The sequence below is a fragment of the Lotus japonicus genome, chromosome 2, assembly GCF_012489685.1.
Source record: "Lotus japonicus ecotype B-129 chromosome 2, LjGifu_v1.2".
Taxonomy (NCBI): Eukaryota; Viridiplantae; Streptophyta; class Magnoliopsida; order Fabales; family Fabaceae; genus Lotus; species Lotus japonicus.
The window spans coordinates 19,621,793-19,640,416 of record NC_080042.1 but is presented as its reverse complement, the minus strand read 5'-3'; the positions used below and the strand labels follow the sequence as shown (position 1 = coordinate 19,640,416).

The 18,624-nt window shown below is 41.5% G+C and overlaps 4 protein-coding genes across 4 annotated transcripts; 2 read left to right on the top strand and 2 right to left on the bottom strand.

The window, feature by feature from the left end:
- Positions 1-454: 454 nt before the first annotated feature.
- Positions 455-5,905, bottom strand: LOC130736191 (uncharacterized). Its single transcript, XM_057588035.1, has 2 exons — positions 3,552-5,905; positions 455-581 (listed from the first exon to the last, which is right to left on the bottom strand). The coding sequence occupies exons 1-2, from the start codon at positions 5,903-5,905 to the stop codon at positions 455-457; spliced, it is 2,481 nt and encodes an 826-aa protein (XP_057444018.1).
- Positions 5,906-9,670: 3,765 nt separating this feature from the next.
- Positions 9,671-11,365, top strand: LOC130737744 (uncharacterized). The gene has a single exon (XM_057589591.1). The coding sequence runs from the start codon at positions 9,889-9,891 to the stop codon at positions 10,960-10,962; it is 1,074 nt and encodes a 357-aa protein (XP_057445574.1). The 5' UTR covers positions 9,671-9,888; the 3' UTR covers positions 10,963-11,365.
- A 356-nt stretch (positions 11,366-11,721) lies between these two features.
- On the top strand, positions 11,722-12,873 carry LOC130736190 (UV-B-induced protein At3g17800, chloroplastic-like). Its single transcript, XM_057588034.1, has 2 exons — positions 11,722-12,038; positions 12,573-12,873. Exons 1-2 carry the CDS (start codon positions 11,722-11,724, stop codon positions 12,871-12,873), a joined length of 618 nt encoding a protein of 205 aa, XP_057444017.1.
- Positions 12,874-14,129: 1,256 nt separating this feature from the next.
- Positions 14,130-18,414, bottom strand: LOC130737743 (delta(7)-sterol-C5(6)-desaturase-like). Its single transcript, XM_057589590.1, has 3 exons — positions 18,081-18,414; positions 16,476-16,781; positions 14,130-14,728 (listed from the first exon to the last, which is right to left on the bottom strand). The coding sequence occupies exons 1-3, from the start codon at positions 18,307-18,309 to the stop codon at positions 14,436-14,438; spliced, it is 828 nt and encodes a 275-aa protein (XP_057445573.1). The 5' UTR covers positions 18,310-18,414; the 3' UTR covers positions 14,130-14,435.
- Positions 18,415-18,624: the final 210 nt, after the last annotated feature.

The window sequence follows — 18,624 nt, the reverse complement described above, 5'->3', positions numbered from 1 at the left end:
CCAAATCACGTGGAGCCGCAATGATCCACAAAAGTTCACGGTGACCGCAGTCAACCAAATCACGTGAAGCCACACCGGCCCACAAGGTTCACGGGAGACCGCAGTCAACCCAAATAACTCCCTCGCGTGCAAGCCCATCGTTCTCATGGACCATAGTCTACCTGACCTATGTCCGCTAATTAATTCGCTTGCAAACGAGTTATAATCACATTCACTTTGTATTTAGGGCTCTAAAGTCAGTCCTAGAGTCTTCCCAACTTTAATAACAATATTAAACATGACGACAAAAGATATCCACAACACCAATGGGAATTACAGCTAGGTGAGCGACCCATGGTTCCTCAGTCAGGCAATATTCATATAGCATAGGTATTCATAATCATATTCTCATGCTTCTCATACACATAACTCATGCCAAATTATTCAAGCAAGACTCAACGACTTGAGCATGGAATCAAAGAAAGAAACACTCCGAACCCCTTGAAATAGGGTTCGGCCGAACCCACTTTACAGCATAGCCATACATAGCATCATGATAAATTTCCAGCAAGCACATCACCCAAACCTCATAAGAAAAACATCTATAACTCAATATGATTCATGGTAAAGCATGGCAAGGATCCCTATAATCTACCCCTCCTAGGACCAGCCCTTACCTTTGTCCTTAGGCTTGAAGAAAAGATGAAAGTGAAGAACAAGGTTCTGGTTTCTCTCCTCTTCTCCCACACGTGACCTTCCTCTCTCCCTCTCGCTCGCAAACTCCTTCTCTCTCTTGCGCGAACACGTCGACGGTGGTGGGGCTTGGGACGGTGACGGCTAGGGTGCAAGGGGAAAGTTTCTCTCACTCTTTCTCCTCTGTTTTACGTGTTTCAGAAGTGCTCAAGGTTTCTTTCTTCAGAATAGTGTGAAAAGAAACCCTTTCCCTCCCAAGACCCTACATAGCCCGCGTCCCCTCTCTCCCTCTCTTGGGCTAGGGTTTGTTTTCTTTCAAGCCCAACCCAAGTCAAAACCCTTGACCCCATCACTTAAGTACTTACTCAGGCCTGAAACTAATCAAAAACCTCAGCCCTTTTTAGTAATATCACGATCACACTCGGAATTGAAAGGAAACAAATCAATTAAATTCGCTGGTACTGTACAGCCAGGACCATCGTCACTAAACCGATGATATCTCGAGCTACAGAGGTCGGAATGACCCGATTCCACTTCGAGAATTTTCTAAACTTAAAGGGCTACAACTCTAATGAAGGAAGTTTTCCCAAATGAAGTCGTTAAGACCCTCTAAAAATTCACCCAAGTTGACAGTTCTAATCTGCCAGCTATCAAACATTAACTAAAACTTCAATTTTATTCGAACTTCCATAAAATTGTTCCAAATTGAACTTAGGGCCTTACAATACCACCCCCCTTAAAATAGTTTCGCCCTCGAAACTTAAGGGTTTACAAATAAATCGGTGTGTGATTCCCGCATCTTATCCTCTAACTCCCAGGTCGCGTCACCAGTCTCTTGGTTCCACACGACCTTCACTAAAGGCACCTCCTTGTTTCTTAAGCGCCTTACACTTCGGTCGACGATCTTGATGGGCGGCACCTCCATTGTCAGATCATCTCTCAGCTGTATGTCGTCTGGCGTAATCACATGCGAATCATCTGCCATGTACTTTCGCAACTGCGACACATGAAGAACGTCATGGATGTTGGATAGAAACGGTGGTAGGGCGATCCTGTACGCCACCGGTCCAACTCGCTCCGTGATCTGGTACGGCCCAATAAACTTCGGAGTAAGCTTCTTGGACTTGATTGCCCTTCCGACACCTGTCATCGGGGTAACCCGCAAGAAGACATGGTCTCCGGCCTGAAATTCCAACTCCTTTCGTCGGTTGTCGGCGTAACTCTTTTGGCGACTCTGCGCGGTTCTCATCTTTTCCTGAATTCTCCTGACTTCCTCGGTGGTCTGTTGCACCAAATCCGGGCCAATCACCAAATTTTCTCCATCTTGATGCCAGCATAAGGGCGTACGACACCTCCGACCGTACAAAGCTTCGTAAGGTGCCATGCCGATGCTCGCATGGAAACTATTGTTGTAAGTGAATTCGATCAATGGCAGCATCTCATCCCAACTGCCCTTGTGACCCAACACACAGGCCCGTAGCAAATCTTCCAGCGACTGGATTGTCCTCTCTGTCTGCCCATCGGTTTGGGGATGATAGGCAGAGCTCAACCTCAACTTAGTTCCGAGGGCCTGCTGCAAGGCTCCCCAAAAGTGAGAGGTAAACCTCGGATCTCTGTCTGACACGATGCTGGTCGGTACACCATGTAGACGCACAACCTTAGCCACATAAATCTCCGCCAATTTCTCCACCTTGTACTTCAGGTTGATCGGGATAAAATGAGCGGTCTTTGTCAAACGATCAACAACAACCCAAATTGCATCGAACTTCCTCCGAGTTAAAGGTAAAGTCGTCACGAAGTCCATAGAAATACTGTCCCACTTCCACTCTGGGACATCTAGTGGTTGCAGCTTCCCTGCGGGCTTCTGATGCTCTACCTTCGCCTTCTGACATGTCAGGCAAGTAGAAACATACTCAGCAACCTGCTTCTTCATCCCAAGCCACCAGAAGTGAAGTTTCAAGTCCTGATACATCTTGTTCATTCCGGGATGGATACTCAGTCTACTCTTGTGTCCTTCATCCAGGATCAATCTTCTCACCTCTGCATCGTTAGGCACACATATTCGTCCCTTGCATCGCAGAATATTGTCATTCCCAATAGAGAACTCTGGTACCTTTCCCTGAGTCACACGGTCTCGCCACTCAGCTATCCCTTCATCAGTCTCTTGTCTAGACTTGATCTCTTCCAAAAGTCCACTTGACACCGTCACCATTCCGAAACTCAGTCTTCCTGGTGCGAGCTTAATGTCCAAGCTCAGATCTCGGAAAGCCTCCAACAGTTCTAACTCCTTGACCATCATTGAGGACACATGTATAGCCTTCCGGCTGAGAGCGTCGGCTACGACATTGCTTTTCCCCGGATGGTACTGTAGAGTGAACTCATAGTCCTGAAGGAATTCCATCCACCTCCGCTGCCTCATGTTTAGATCCTTCTGATCAAATAAGTACTTTAAACTCTTATGATCGCTATAGATCGTGAACGTACTGCCATAGAGATAGTGTCTCCAAATCTTGAGAGCATAAACTATGGCAGCCAACTCCAAGTCATGTGTGGGGTAGTTCTTCTCATGAGTCTTCAACTGCCTTGAAGCATAGGCAATTGCTTTCTTATCTTGCATCATTACACAACCCAACCCATTGTGTGACGCATCACAGTACACGTCATAAGGTTCTCCTTCCTTAGGTAAAGCTAGTATGGGTGCGGTGGTCAGCCGTTTCTTCAACTCCTGGAAACTAGCCTCACACTTCTCCGTCCACGCAAACGGTTGATTCTTCTTTGTCAACTGGGTCAACGGCAAAGTCAACTTTGCGTAATCTTTGACGAATCGCCTATAGTAGCCAGCAAGCCCAACAAAGCTTCTGATGTCGCTTGCTGTCTTTGGTTGCTCCCATGACAGAATCGTCTCGATCTTGCTAGGGTCAACAGCCACACCCTGACTTGATATGACATGACCTAGGAACTTCACCTCTTCCATCCAGAATTCACACTTCGAGCCGTTAGCATATAGCTCCTTCTCCCGCAATACTCCTAGCACTTGACGCAAATGCTCTTCGTGTTCTTCCTTACTCTTCGAGTAAATCAAAATATCATCAATGAACACGACCACGAACTTGTCCAGGAATGGCCTGAACACTCTGTTCATGTAGTCCATAAACACTGCGGGTGCATTAGTAACCCCAAACGGCATCACAAGATATTCATAATGCCCGTATCGGGTCCTGAATGCGGTCTTCTGGATGTCCGATTCCTTGACTCGGATCTGATGGTATCCTAACTTAAGGTCTACCTTCGAGAAGATCACCGCTCCTCTAAGTTGATCCATCAAGTCGTCTATCCGAGGCATCGGATAACGGTTCTTCACTGTCACCTTATTCAGCTGCCGGTAATCCACACACAATCTGGACTTCCCATCCTTCTTCTTTACCAATAGCACAGGTGCACCCCATGGCGATACGCTAGGTCGAATGAATCCCTTTGAGGAGAGATCATCCAACTGCTTTGCCAACTCTACCAACTCCGCTGGGGCCATACGATAAGGTGCCATCGATATTGGTCCAGTACCGGGCACAATGTCAATAGAGAACTCCGTCTCTCTGACTGGTGGCAAACCGGGTACATCTTCGGGAAACACGTCGACATACTCCTGTACCACCAAGATATTGCGCACATCACCATCATGTTTCGCTTCGGCAACGATAGAGTTCACATACGCCGGTGAACCCTTCCCCAAGTTGTACGAGTTTAAGTAATCCGTAACACCGGGATCTGGGAATACTACCGCCTTGTTAGCACAATCTAAGAGCACGTGATATTGCGCTAACCAATCCATTCCCAAGATCACATCCAGTTCTTTGAGTCCTAAACAGACGAGGTTCGCAAAGAACTTCCGATCCTCGTAAACCAACGGACATTGCAAGCATGCCGTGCGTGTAACTAGTCGATCAGCGGCAGGGGTTGTCACCACCAGATCGAAGGGTAGGTCAGCAGTCAGTAACCCTAACCTCTCCACACAGTCCTCAGCAATGAATGAGTGCGTGGCACCCGAATCAAATAAAACCATTAGTGATGTCCCAGCAATAAGACACGTACCCTGGATAAGGTCATCAGTAACAGCGGCCTGTTCGCCAGAAATAGCAAAGACACGACCTGGAGCAGATGGTCGTCTCCCTCTGGCGGTATTCAGCACTGGCTCAGCTTTAGCAGCACTCGGGCAATTTCTCTCCACATGTCCTGGTTTTCGGCATCTCCAGCATACAATCTCCTTGCCACATTCATTAGCATAGTGTCCTTTCTCATTGCACTTGTAGCAGGTCACATCTTCCTTTGAAACAGGGGCTGCTCCCCTCACAGCATTTGGCACTTGGGCAGCTGGGCGCTGGTAAGGCTTTCTCATTGGCGCCTTGCCCTTATCGAACTTCCCCACTGGTCTCTGTCCATTGAATCTTCCCGGTTGATTCTGTCCCGGGCGTACTGACCCTCCGTTCTCTGGGCGGCCCCTCTGCCTGTTTTCCATAGCCTCGACTTCACGGGCCTTCTCCACTAGCTGTTGGTAGACCCTGATTCCCAAAGGCCTCACAGTCTTCTCAATCTCATTCCTCAACCCTCGCATGAACCTGTTGCATAGGTAAGCCTCATCCACCTGGTTCTGGAAGAATCGAAAGTGTTTGGATAGGGCTTCCAAACGTGCAGCATACTCTCCCACAGAGGTAGGTCCTTGCCTCAAGCTGAGGAACCTGTTCTCCATTTCTTCCCTTGCTGTTTCCGGGAAGTACTTATCCATGAACGCCTTTCTGAAAGACTCCCAAGTGATGACCTCATGGTTGGCCATCATCAGCTGTCTGGCACTACGCCACCAATACTCAGCATCACCCTTCAGCATAAAAGTGGCCAAGTTGACCTTCTCGGCATCCGGGGTATGGAGTGCCTCAAAGATCTTCTCCATCTCCTGAACCCATAGATCAGCCTTTTCGGGTTCAGCTTCTCCTTGGAACTTGGGCGGTGCGTGCCGGTTGAAGTCTGTTCTCATGCGAATCTGATCTTGAGCCAATTCCCTCTCGGCTCGCTGAGCTCTTCGAGCTTCCTCCTCTGCTCTCCTATTATTCTCTTCTGCCTCTCGCTGAGCCTGGGCTGCAGTCTGGGCAGTAGTAACGGCGACTTGCTGGGCGACGACCTGCGCCAGCTGGGCCATAGCCTGGGCCAACTGAGCGTTAGTGGGGTCCTGTCTTGGAGGCATCCTGCTTGAAATAGAACCACAAGCTAACGTCAGTGCCCACAATATCAATTAACTTTCAACAGTAAAATTAAGCTACCTTACCCCAAGTACCACGGCAATGGTACTAACTTCAGACAATCTCAATCAAACAACCATCTTAGCACACAAGTCTACCCAACCTCACCGCGGAACTTTGAAAGCATCTTTATCAAAACAAAAACATCAACGAGTTCGGAAACTCGTAATCCCAAAACCCTTAGTGCTCTGGTTTCCCAACCGGAGCTCTGATACCACAATGTAACGCCCCGACATAAACTCTTCGGATCCCGGAGGAGTCGGCTCTCCAGGCCCGATCGTCTAGCTCCCCATCAAGTCTCAGCCTCCAGCGAGGCACGAACGTCGTTGTCGTCGACGCCATCTACCCCCCCCCCCCCCAAATAAACACATAGCAAACAAGAAAGGGTCAGGTCTAAAAGAAAACACGTAATACAATAGATATAATGAGACAACTTCCACAATTTTAAAAAAAGTAACTATCTCTTTTACATTAGGGCTTAAGATGTTAGTTAGTCATCTATCGGTTCCTCACTTCACACAACCCACCAAATCTTCCATGGCCATCTTCGTGCTTTCGCAGAGGCACGGTTATCACGGTGACCGCAGTCAACCAAATCACGTGGAGCTGCAATGATCCACAAAAGTTCACGGTGACCGCAGTCAACCAAATCACGTGAAGCCACACCGGCCCACAAGGTTCACGGGAGACCGCAGTCAACCCAAATAACTCCCTCGCGTGCAAGCCCATCGTTCTCATGGACCATAGTCTACCTGACCTATGTCCGCTAATTAATTCGCTTGCAAACGAGTTATAATCACATTCACTTTGTATTTAGGGCTCTAAAGTCAGTCCTAGAGTCTTCCCAACTTTAATAACAATATTAAACATGACGACAAAAGATATCCACAACACCAATGGGAATTACAGCTAGGTGAGCGACCCATGGTTCCTCAGTCAGGCAATATTCATATAGCATAGGTATTCATAATCATATTCTCATGCTTCTCATACACATAACTCATGCCAAATTATTCAAGCAAGACTCAACGACTTGAGCATGGAATCAAAGAAAGAAACACTCCGAACCCCTTGAAATAGGGTTCGGCCGAACCACTTTACAACATAGCCATACATAGCATCATGATAAATTTCCAGCAAGCACATCACCCAAACCTCATAAGAAAAACATCTATAACTCAATATGATTCATGGTAAAGCATGGCAAGGATCCCTATAATCTACCCCTCCTAGGACCAGCTCTTACCTTTGTCCTTAGGCTTGAAGAAAAGATGAAAGTCAATCAACAATTATAAAATATAATATCGAGTAGTCATGAAAGTTTTAGACAAAACATAACCTACGAATAAGAGCAGCAACTTATATAGGTGAATCCATTGAAGGGAGTTTTCAAAATAATTTTTTTTTTAGTTTAGGTATGTCGTATTATATGTGCACCTTAAAATAATCTACTGAAAGAATAAAAATAGAAAGAAATTTTAAAAAAATTCAAAAAAAAAGTGAAAAATGGGTTGGCGGGTTAACCCAACCCAACCCGTCATTAACCCGCCAAAATACGGGTTGGGTTGGGTTGACCCACTTTTAAATTTTGGTTCAAAATCCCAACCCGTCAAAAAAGGTGGGCCAAACGGGCTGGCCCAGCGGGCCAAGCCCATTTTGCCACCCCTAGTTAGAATGGTACCGTTGGAGAAGACTAGAATTCTCTATAAATAGAGAATTGGTGAAGCACATCATACATAAGAGATAGAGACACAGTAAGCGAGAGAGAAAAAGAAGCCTCGCAGGAAAAGAAAAAAAGGAACGAAACAGTGAGTGACAGAGAGGAGAAGAGAAGAAGACTGGTTCATTGGCAGAAGAGTGATCAAAGGTGCTTTGATTAGAGTGAAATTAAAGTGTGTGAATCCTGTCAATGTGCTAGTAATATTAGTATTTTTCTTCTGGTGTTTTGCCTTCTCTTTGTACTGTTTCAGTGTGCCCTTGAGGTAAGATTTACTCTGTTGTTATCCACCTTATTGGTGAAGATTGTAATTGTTCTGTTGATCCCTGGTGGCTCCAGGAAGACTTGTGGTGTATCCCATTAATTTATTAGTGGAGAATTTTACTGGCTTGGTCCCGTGGGGTTTCTACCTCTTTAAGGGTTTTCCCCACGTTAAAATAATTCTGGTGTCTCTTGCATTTTATCTGTTATGTTCTGTGTTTACTAATTGTTGCCTGAGTTGTTTGTCTGTAGCCTATTTTAATTGCACGCAGGGGAAAAGTCGATCCAGTTGCTTCCGCTAATTGTTGTCGGTTTATATTATTTGTCATATTTCCCCAACACCCTAAAACCAAATAGAAGAATCTTACCCATCAGAGATAATGTGAAAAGACAAACTTCTCTCCTTTGAACGCCCACCTTTGCACTAGGAAGTATAAAACGAACAACATTGAGAATCCCACTTGAAAGCCAAATACATTGGTGCAGAAATTGGAATACAGTTTCAGAAAGGAAGAGAAAAAAATGAAACCTTTGGACAATGCTGGTTATGACAGAGCGGATGCAAACAAGTATTGTCCAATTTGATGCCTGTAAGATCCTTTTTCTCTTCAACATTTTCATTTTAGGTGCACCAAAGATATTATCCACAATCTGCTCCCCTTCATCTTCACATATCAATGCAAACAATAATGTTAGAGAAACAAAAAATATGATTAACCCATTTGGCTGGCTACCTAAAAAATTCAAACCAATGACACTATTGAAAAAATGGGAAAAAAGAGGAAATGAGGAGAAGAAGAGGAACCTGGAGGAGAGGGTTAAAGGAACAAGAATTCATAGATTATTATCCATATGATCATATTATTTTTATGTAGGTGCGATCTGTATGGAGCTTGTCAAGCAGTTGGGTGGTCCTCAGTTCCTATCACAGACCGTGAAGAGCCTTACCAAAGCGTATGAGCTATCACTGGCCCCCTTACCTTTTACCTCAATATTGGTGGCTCAAGCAGAAGGAAGCCTCGGTTGGGGGTGCACGACCTAGAATGGCTCTTATGGCACTGCAAAGCTGCATTGACATGACGGGAAGTTGTACGTGCAGAAGACACTTCAACGTTTAAGTCAGTGAGAGAGCAAAGAGAGAACTCATAGACTAAAAAGAGCATTAAGTTTGCATAATGAGTAGCGGTACATAAATGAACAAGTGCATCTACATTTATAGACTTGGCGTCCATCACGTTTGTCTCTCGAAATCTTATGAGGCCCTTTAGAAGGTCTTCTAAGATCTTAGCTAATCCTGGATAGTCATACATAGATGTTAGTAAATAAGTAAGAGTCTTACCGTTTGACCTAAGTTGAGACGAGATGTTCTTTATCTGAGTCATCACATATGTCTTTATGGTGTTTGATTGATTGCAAGATGATTGAGCCCACTAAAATATTATTGGACACTATGCCCGTTTGGGCCAAGAGGAAATTGACCCTTTATTTTCCTAACATGGCCTGGCTCCCTCCCACTTCCTATTGATTAACCGTCAACAGTTGATGTAGGAGCTTTTTAAGATAATTTTAGTATTTTAGTAATTTTACTTATTTGTAATTAAGATCTTTTAGGATCTTAATTATTTTTTTGTTAGGAACTTATTTATTTTCAATTAGGATCTTTTAGGATATTATTTATTTTACTATTAGGATATTTTCTTTTCTTATTTAAGCACTTGTAAGAAATAGCCTATTTCAGTTTTGATTGATAATAAAATTTAAGAGTTTTCTCTTCTTCTCTGGTGGATTCCAGTGTATTTTCTAGGGTTTTAGCGCTTGCTAATTTCCTTTCTGGTGGATTCCAGAAACCTTTTCCTTAGGATTTGCGCTTGCAATCCTAGTACGACTTCCGCTGTATCAAGTGGCATCAGAGCAGGCTTTCTCCTGTCTCTTTTCTTTGCTTGATCAACCATGGAAGATCAACCAATGACCAAAGCAGACCTGAAGGATGTTACCGTGGCTCTTACCGCGGCCCTAACTGCTATTACGCAACATATGACACAACAGATGATACAACATATGGCGACGTTCACGGCGGCTTTAACGGCGCAGATCAACAATACCAACAACGGTAACCGGGGACGAGACAGGAGAGGGAAACCACATAGGTTTCCGCGCGACAACAACAACAATCGTTCCGCTATATCTTTACCTTCCCAATCTTTGCATTCACCATCCGTATCTCATCCTTATTACGAAGTTCAGTACTCAACCTCTAAAACCACCGAAACTCCACACCCCCAACCTGCTACTCCAAACCTTATCAATCCTTACCCCAACATATCACCGACTGCAGATCCAATTTCCTTACCACAACCCCTACCAAAACCTACTTCAAATTCATGTCCCTCTACAAGACCTATGTACGCAACTTCTTCGGAATCTGATTCTCAAATTTCATTTGCGCCATCCTCTGTTGTTGGCCTGGAAGATGAGGCAAAAACGTTGATGGATGATTTGTGCAGCGAGAGCGCACCAACACCAACACACTGTTCTCTTTTATCTAGATCTGATGACATCTTAGAGGTTGTACCCCATGTTATATCTGAGCCAGACACCTCTGTCAATTTGGGCATCGAAGCAGTGTTCACACCTTACAATCTAACACTTATGGTTGTGCCTCAGGTTCGATATGTCCTTGTTCCCAAGTTTGCACCCCATTTGTTTGGTAATATGCCTGAGAAAAAGGAACTGCAATCCAACTTGTCTAACTCGCAATTCAGACAATTTATTCCATGCCACTGGAAGTTGTTTCAATCACGGCTAGTTCATCCAGAAATCACACTCCATCAATTTCATGGTGTTTGGCGAAAACAATTTGATCCTGGCATCAACAAGATGGATGCTAGTGTTTCAAAACAGGAGTCTCCACACTCTTTTCCATGTGCTTTTATTAGATATTCAACACTCACTCTCCTTGGTTTAATTTGGAAGCCTTTTGATCCTGGTATTTTGAGGCAACTGAAGTCCTTTATCGTGATGTGAACTCGAGGTCGAGTTCTTTACAAGAAGAGGAGACTGATGTAGGAGCTTTTTAAGATAATTTTAGTATTTTAGTAATTTTACTTATTTGTAATTAAGATCTTTTAGGATCTTAATTATTTTTTTGTTAGGAACTTATTTATTTTCAATTAGGATCTTTTATTTTCAATTAGGATCTTTTAGGATATTATTTATTTTACTATTAGGATATTTTCTTTTCTTATTTAAGCACTTGTAAGACATAGCCTATTTCAGTTTTGATTGATAATAAAATTTAAGAGTTTTCTCTTCTTCTCTGGTGGATTCCAGTGTATTTTCTAGGGTTTTAGCGCTTGCTAATTTCCTTTCTGGTGGATTCCAGAAACCTTTTCCTTAGGATTTGCGCTTGCAATCCTAGTACGACTTCCGCTGTATCAACAGTCTAATTGGAGGGTAGTATCCCAAATGACACAACCAAGCTTTTGAGGATTCCTTCTTGGGTGAATAGTCACTTTGGTCCCTAAAGTTACACCAGTCGGGCAAATTCGTCCCTATTCTTCCAAAATGGCTCACATCGTCCCTGAAGTTTGAAAACGTCGGTCACGTTGGTCCCTACCTCAGCTACCGTTAATGAACGTTAACAGAGATGATGAGTTGGCACGTTAAGTGCTCTGATGGCCAAGTCAGTCCTCAATGTTTCTTACAACAGGCAATTCAGTCCATCAAATCTAAACAATGAATTGCATTATCAAATACCATTACACAACTAAATAAAACTAAACAATGCAAACAAGTAAACACATTACCTTCTGCATGTCTGATATGAAAGTCCAGTTATGCTCATTGTGGTCTCCCAAGTCCTTAGTTGTTAGAGCAGCAGCGTCGGACTCGGATGAATCCGCTAACAAGATTGCTCCTCTTCAGCTCGAGTCCCCGATTGGACAGTTCCTTTCTCAAATTTTGATCAATCACCCGCATCTCGTGCCTGCTGCGGTTGACCAACAGCTTCAACAGCTCCAAACTGACCGTGATTCTGAATCTGATCCCAATAAACAAAATCAAGATCCTTCTTCTTCCTCCACTGATTTAGTTTTGTACAGGTAGGTTTGTTGCATCTTTTCTCATTTCTCTCTAATTTCTAAATCTTATGCGCCCTGCCCTGCCCTGCAAATGCAATTTTGATTTTATTATCAAGTATAATAGAATTTGTTTGATTCATGTCAAGTATTTTTTATGTTTGAACTGGATATGTCTAGTGTAGTGCTTTCACGGTATATGAGAATTTCACTTTTTATGGTTTAACCCGAGGTGATATGCCATTGCTGATTGCTGTCTCTTCTCATGTGAAAAACTGATTAAATCAATGAATATGACTTCAATTCTCAGCAATCAAATCTGTTTGCTTCAAGGATATTAGCTGTGTGCCATTTCATGATGTGGATTTGACTGTGCTCAATTTCAATCCTGCTTAAAATACAAACTCAGTATGCATGAATAGCTTAATGTGCTAGGGAGATGGTTTGTAACGCTGACTTCTTAATCTTCTTTCTCTTTCTGCTTTTTTCTAAATCTGATAGTTTTATTGTCAAGCAAGTCAGTTGTTGACCATTGTGCTGGATTGCAAACTTTTTTAGGAGGATTGCTGAGGTGAAGGCTAATGAAAGGAGGAAAGCACTGGAAGAGATTTTGTATGCACTGGTGGTGCAAAAGTTCATGGCTGCTAACATTTCCCTCATACCCTCCATAACCCCAGACCCAACCGGTAGAGTTGATTCATGGCCAAATGATGATGAGAAGCTTAAGCAGCTTCACTCATACGAAGCATATGAGATGCAACACAAACAAAGAGGTTCAATCAATGACAGTGTCACAAAAATAGAAACCCTCATCAGCGATTACAATGTCACCATTTGCAACATACACAAACAATCTTAATCTTGAATCAATTAAGTGCAATTGTTTGCATTGTTTGCATTGTTTAGTTTTATTTAGTTGTATAATGGTATTTGATAATGCAATTCATTGTTTAGATTTGATGGACTGAATTGCCTGTTGTAAGAAACATTGAGGACTGACTTGGCCATCAGAGCACTTAACGTGCCAACTCATCATCTCTGTTAACGTTTATTAACGGTAGCTGAGGTAGGGACCAACGTGACCGACGTTTTCAAACTTCAGGGACGACGGGAGCCATTTTGGAAGAATAGGGACGAATTTACCCGACTGGTGTAACTTTAGGGACCAAAGTGACTATTCACCCATTCCTTCTTCTTGTTCCTGTGCACTTGTACTGTTGTACAGTACTTGTCCGGTTAGTATCCTAGTAGCCCTAAAGAAAATTTGGACCACTTTTGTTATTTTATTTTAATGATTATATGGTTTTGCAAATTATTCCAAACCTTTTCACCGTAGTCTCTTAAAAGTTAGGTTTTCCAAAATCCCTCAGAATATTCTCAACAAGGACAAGAAAGGTAAATGACAAAGTTCCAACAAAGGAGCTGGAAAGTGGTGCTATTTTCCTTTCCGGGGTAGAACTTTGATGCTTATGCCACACATGCATGTGACTGTGTTCCAGCTTGGTTATGATTGAAGTCTTGGATTATCCTTTTTCAGAGACCCACCCACCTTACCAAAACTTGATTCTAATCCAACGATGAAAGTCATGAAACCAAATTCATATTTGGGATTCAGAAACCCCTGGTCCAGTTGTCACTTGTCACCATACTAAACATGACTAGCCACCGAAGTTCATAGCTGTCCACGCTAGTGACTATTACTTACATCTCATTTTTACAATTTATCTTACGTCTCATTTTCACATACTGAAACATGTATAGCACATCAGTAAAGCTTGATTGCACGACCCAATAGCCCACGAAATGCACTACTAGTGTTGTTTATTCTTCTAAATTACCTTTTATTTCACAAATTATTATCTTATATTCTAGATCACATTTTTTATTGGCTATTGAAGGGGTGGTGCGGTGTGTAGTGTTGAAAGTTATCGTGCAAAATAGCATTGCTCATAGCACATTAGTGTTCCTGAAATCTCAATAATTGATTTCTCAATCAAGTGTTATTAAGATTACTTCACCTTCTAAAATGAGTTTCTCACTTTAAGGAGCTAAATCCTGTTTGATATGAGATTAAGGATTGACATAACAAACAAGGTAAAACTGACAGAACTAGTATGAGACCTTGAAACCTGGCATCATGGAGAAAACTGCATTATCATCTCAAACTCTACCACACAATTTGAGAAAGAAATTAATCTCAACCACACAAGCTGTGGTATACACAGTAAACATTGAATCAGATACAGGGAACCCCCTCCCCCCTTTAACCCTGTCTCTCTAATTTCTAACATCACCTTGTGATGGGCACAAGAAAAAAATACAGTGAACACAACCTTTATGCTTTACATGGCCAAGAACCACATTTTGACAAGATAACCAATGAAGAGCATCAATGTCAATGCAAGTCTGCAATTTAACACATCACATCGCCTTGTCTTCATCCTCCTCGGGGTCGCGAAGTGTCCCAAACATCCAATCCATCCATATGGTGTAATGGCCATAGTTATGCCGATAAGTGGTATGATGAATGGTGTGGTAACCAGCACCCATAACAGGCCACACTTTTCCATGAATGCAATCATGAATGTTTGCAGTCCAAATACCCTCAATGAATATGAGGGCTAAATGTGCAGTAAAATGGATTGGGACAACAAACAGAGCAAGGCTATGCGGTAGTGCCTGAAGGATCCCATCAAGAGGGTGAAACGCCAAACCTGAGATTCGTTGGAAAAGTTAGTATACCCTTCATCTGATGGGAATGGCACTCTGGACCTGTTAAGAACCTTGACGTAGGATCTAGTCACGCATCTGTACATATAAATTCTTCTTGTGACCTATATTGAACAAGAGAAGCAGACTTGAACTTGACAGAACAATCAAATATTCTCTAAATTACCATACAATTAGAAGGGGCTCGATCAAAGACGGTATGCTTCTTTCGTAATATAGGTTGCAAGAAGAATTCCTGTGTCCAGACCTATGACTAGATCCTATTCCTATGTGAAGGTTCATAACAGGACAAAACAAGTGACATCTAATATCAAAGTGATATTAATAAGGAAACCATGGAAGAGTAAATCAAATTTATTGTAGCTCTCAAAACCTAAGTGCATATGACATAACATACAAATGAAACATATTAACATATATTAAAAGAACAATCTCCTGTCACCAAAATAGAGAAAGGTTTCTTCAAGCAAGCAAAATGAGAGGCATTCATTTCTATGGAAAAAAATAAACTCACATAAATTTTACTTAACAAAGGTTTTGTTTGTATATTGTACCAAGTGTTTTAGTATTAGTACTTTATGGTTTATGAACACAGCTACTTATCAGCCACTAAAATGAAAGTAAAATAGCATCATCGCGACGGATGACATGCACAAGAGATTCCAAATTGGTGATTTGTACATGCCATGTATTTTCACATAAGATATAGTACTCACCTACAACTATTCACCATAATAAGTATCTGTGATTTTAATTGCTCCATTTGTATCTTTGCATTAATGGATCTTACAACTGTTTTGGGTGGTGTAGTGGTCTGGTCTGACATACCACCTTTTTTCTAACTATTTGGCATAATAAACCAAAAAAGGAAAAAAATTGTCTAGCTTCTTTGTGAAAGACAGGGGAGAAGATACTCTATTAAAAAAAAATCAGAAAAATATAAGTGGAAGATTTTCAATTCCATTTCCAGATGTGCCTTGTCATTAGTTCACTGCTGCATATTCTGGCTAAGTAGGTCATTAGGCAAAACAAAAGATAAAAACTAGGACAATTTTGGAAGGGCTTCCAAAACCTTCCCCCAAAATTTCTCAATTAAGATCATTGCCTGTCCAAATCCCTGAACTTTGATGTAATTGAAAAGAATATTATCCTAAAAAGTGCAGGGAGGACGAATAGAGGAAGAGTAGCATTTCAATTGAGTGTGTTGAGACCTTTCTTCACAATTTTCAGGCTTTACCTTTTATTTTTAAATAACAAAATTAGAGTTTTCTACGAGAGTAATGTCCTTCATGTCAAGCCTTATTCCAGTGTTGGCTAAGTGTCCAAGGCATGTCAGCTAAATGTCATAGCTGATTAAAAATCATTTTCTAACTTGACAACTAATAAGCAGTGTCACAGGTACCAGTGTTGGAAAAATATCCGACACTCCAACACCTCTTAATGATAGAGTGATAGTATGAGTGATTAACTTGAAGGTTCACTAGCAAAACACTGCCTCAAAATCAGATATTGAGCCAGTTTGACTAAAAGCTCTATCATATAAGCAGGTATCATCTAACAAGTATCATCTACCACATCATATGCATAAATTATTGAATAACCCAACAATAGACAAAAACATTTCTCATGAAAATAGCAAGGATAGTTAAAGATGAAGAAATATCTGAATATACGAATAGAGTTCAGATTGGCATAACTATGATTGCAGTGTTGAATATTTAATGTACTCACCAGCAAATGGGGAGAGAGTGTTCTGTTTATTGTAGATGTGATGGGTAGCATGAAGATATTTGTAGAGTGGTTTTATGTCATGCAGTTCTCTGTGCATCCAATAAATACCAAACTCTACAATAGTCATATAAATTGCTAAACACACAATGTAGGAAACCCAACCAACATTATATATTCTGGGAAAGGACTTAGTCCAGCCAGTTTCTGTCAGGTACTCAGAAATAGTTGGAAGCAAACTGTACCAAGGCATCGCTTTCATAGCAACAGATATTTGCAAGAGCATGGCTCTACGTGACGGAATGGAATCTGCAACAGTAGATTTCAATATATCAAGAAAACAATGTAACTAAAGGTCCTATGTGAAGAACTACAAAGACAGCTAAACTCAAAAACCACACTCAATGATACTAGAAAAAAGTCATTAGTTTGGGATTTATTAAACTATTAAAAATGCACTAGCAGTAGGATCCCTCTTGTAAAATTTACAATTGCACTTCATATTAATCGGAATGTCCTTATCCCCATCATGGGATATCTACAGGTCGGGTCATATTTTGATAGGGTTATAATGAATCTAGGACTGACTCTGATACCCGATTATAATTCAGATTAGGCTTAACTCTACCCCAAAATCTAACATAGGGGTGAGGATTGCCCTATCCACTTCATTAGTCATATCTCTAGTCAATGTGCGAGACCTTAACTGTAACGATGAAAGTAGCCCAAGTAAGCAGCAAAAAAGGAACACAGTTATGATTCTTCAAATGTGAGATCTTGCCAAGTGTCATGAAAGCACCCCAATAATGCATAAAGACAAGTAGTCATTTGAAATGAAAAATAATACCAAACTTTCTAAAATCTCTACCACCGTAATAGAGTTGACACAGTAATTTTACTAAACAGAATGTCAGCAGTATCATACATCTTATTTGCAAGAACATGCATCAGGTTTGGTTCAGTGATTTTTTGCTGAACAAGAAAAGGAAGTGAATAATAGTTGCTTATGCTCAGTGAAAGTTCAAAAAGTTCTAAACATCTTTTTCCCCAGCAAACTATTTTGACAAGAGAAAAATCTAGTTAAATTAACTCATCTTAAAAGGAGAAAAATCAAAACTCCAAGCAATTCTTTAAAGCCACATTACATTAACATGAGAGGCAGTAGCTCAATTTACCAAACAGCATATAAATAAATAAAAGCAAAAGAAACCTCAGAACAAAGATCCAAAACCAGAAAGTGAAAATGAAAGTGCAGCAGTAACCATTCGCCAAAAGCTAAAAGAAATTGCTTCTTCTGTCCACTTTGATATTGGCTTTCACCGCGTATTCAATCATGCACTAAGGTAAATAAATATCTTCATAGCCAGTAACACTTAAAAAACAAAGTCAACCACTGAAAATCACACTTTAAAAAGACTGAAATCTAATCAAACTTCAATCTGTCACTCCAGAAAGACCAAAACCCAAAAACAAGAAGAACCCAGAAAGTTAATCAACCCAGTAAAGCAAGAACAATAGCAAAATTCGATTTTGTGAACAAGAATGAATGAGATTAACAAACAGAGCAAAACCCATTTGATATAAAAGCAGAAAAAAGATGATCAGCACCTTTGGGGAGATAGACGTTGCGCTTCCAAAAGTAAATGTAGAAGCACCAGAGGAAGCCGGAGATGAAGTAGAGAAGGACGCCACCAATGTAGTTGCGGAGCCATGTTTGGAGGAAGCGAGGGAGTGAGACCCAGAAGGTGTGCGGCAAGAGGGAGCCGAGAACAATGCGGTTGTAGAGGTCGGCGTCGTCCATGAAGAGCCTGCCATAGTCGCTTGTTGGGTCCTCCATTGAAGCAGTGACTGAGAGGAGAATTGTTATAAGCACGAAAGAGAGAGATTGAGAGAGTAGAGTCGATACATTCAATTGAGAGAAGAATTTTGGTATTTTTCTTTTGAGATAAATGTGATTAATTAGTATCACATACACAAACACAGTAGGGTTAGCTCATAATTAATTTTGAATTTAATAATATTTAAAATAAGAAATGGAAGGGTGTTATTGAATGACGGTGTAAAACTTTTTACACTGTCAGTGCATAGAAATTAATCTCTATAGATAATGGAAGAATACTATAATAATTAGTTAAATAGAAAACCTAACAAT

Coding starts and splice junctions, on each gene's coding strand:
- LOC130736190 (XM_057588034.1), top strand. CDS start 11,722: ATGCAAACAAGTAAACACATTACCTTCTGCATGTCTGATATGAAAGTC. Junction 12,039..12,572: donor ACTGATTTAGTTTTGTACAG/GTAGGTTTGTTG, acceptor AAACTTTTTTAG/GAGGATTGCTGAGGTGAAGG.
- LOC130737743 (XM_057589590.1), bottom strand. CDS start 18,309: ATGGAGGACCCAACAAGCGACTATGGCAGGCTCTTCATGGACGACGCC. Junction 16,782..18,080: donor CAACGTCTATCTCCCCAAAG/GTGCTGATCATC, acceptor CTACTGTTGCAG/ATTCCATTCCGTCACGTAGA. Junction 14,729..16,475: donor CACTCTCTCCCCATTTGCTG/GTGAGTACATTA, acceptor AACGAATCTCAG/GTTTGGCGTTTCACCCTCTT.
- LOC130737744 (XM_057589591.1), top strand. CDS start 9,889: ATGGAAGATCAACCAATGACCAAAGCAGACCTGAAGGATGTTACCGTG.
- LOC130736191 (XM_057588035.1), bottom strand. CDS start 5,905: ATGCCTCCAAGACAGGACCCCACTAACGCTCAGTTGGCCCAGGCTATG. Junction 582..3,551: donor ATTCTGTCATGGGAGCAACC/AAAGACAGCAAG, acceptor ATTGAGTTATAG/ATGTTTTTCTTATGAGGTTT.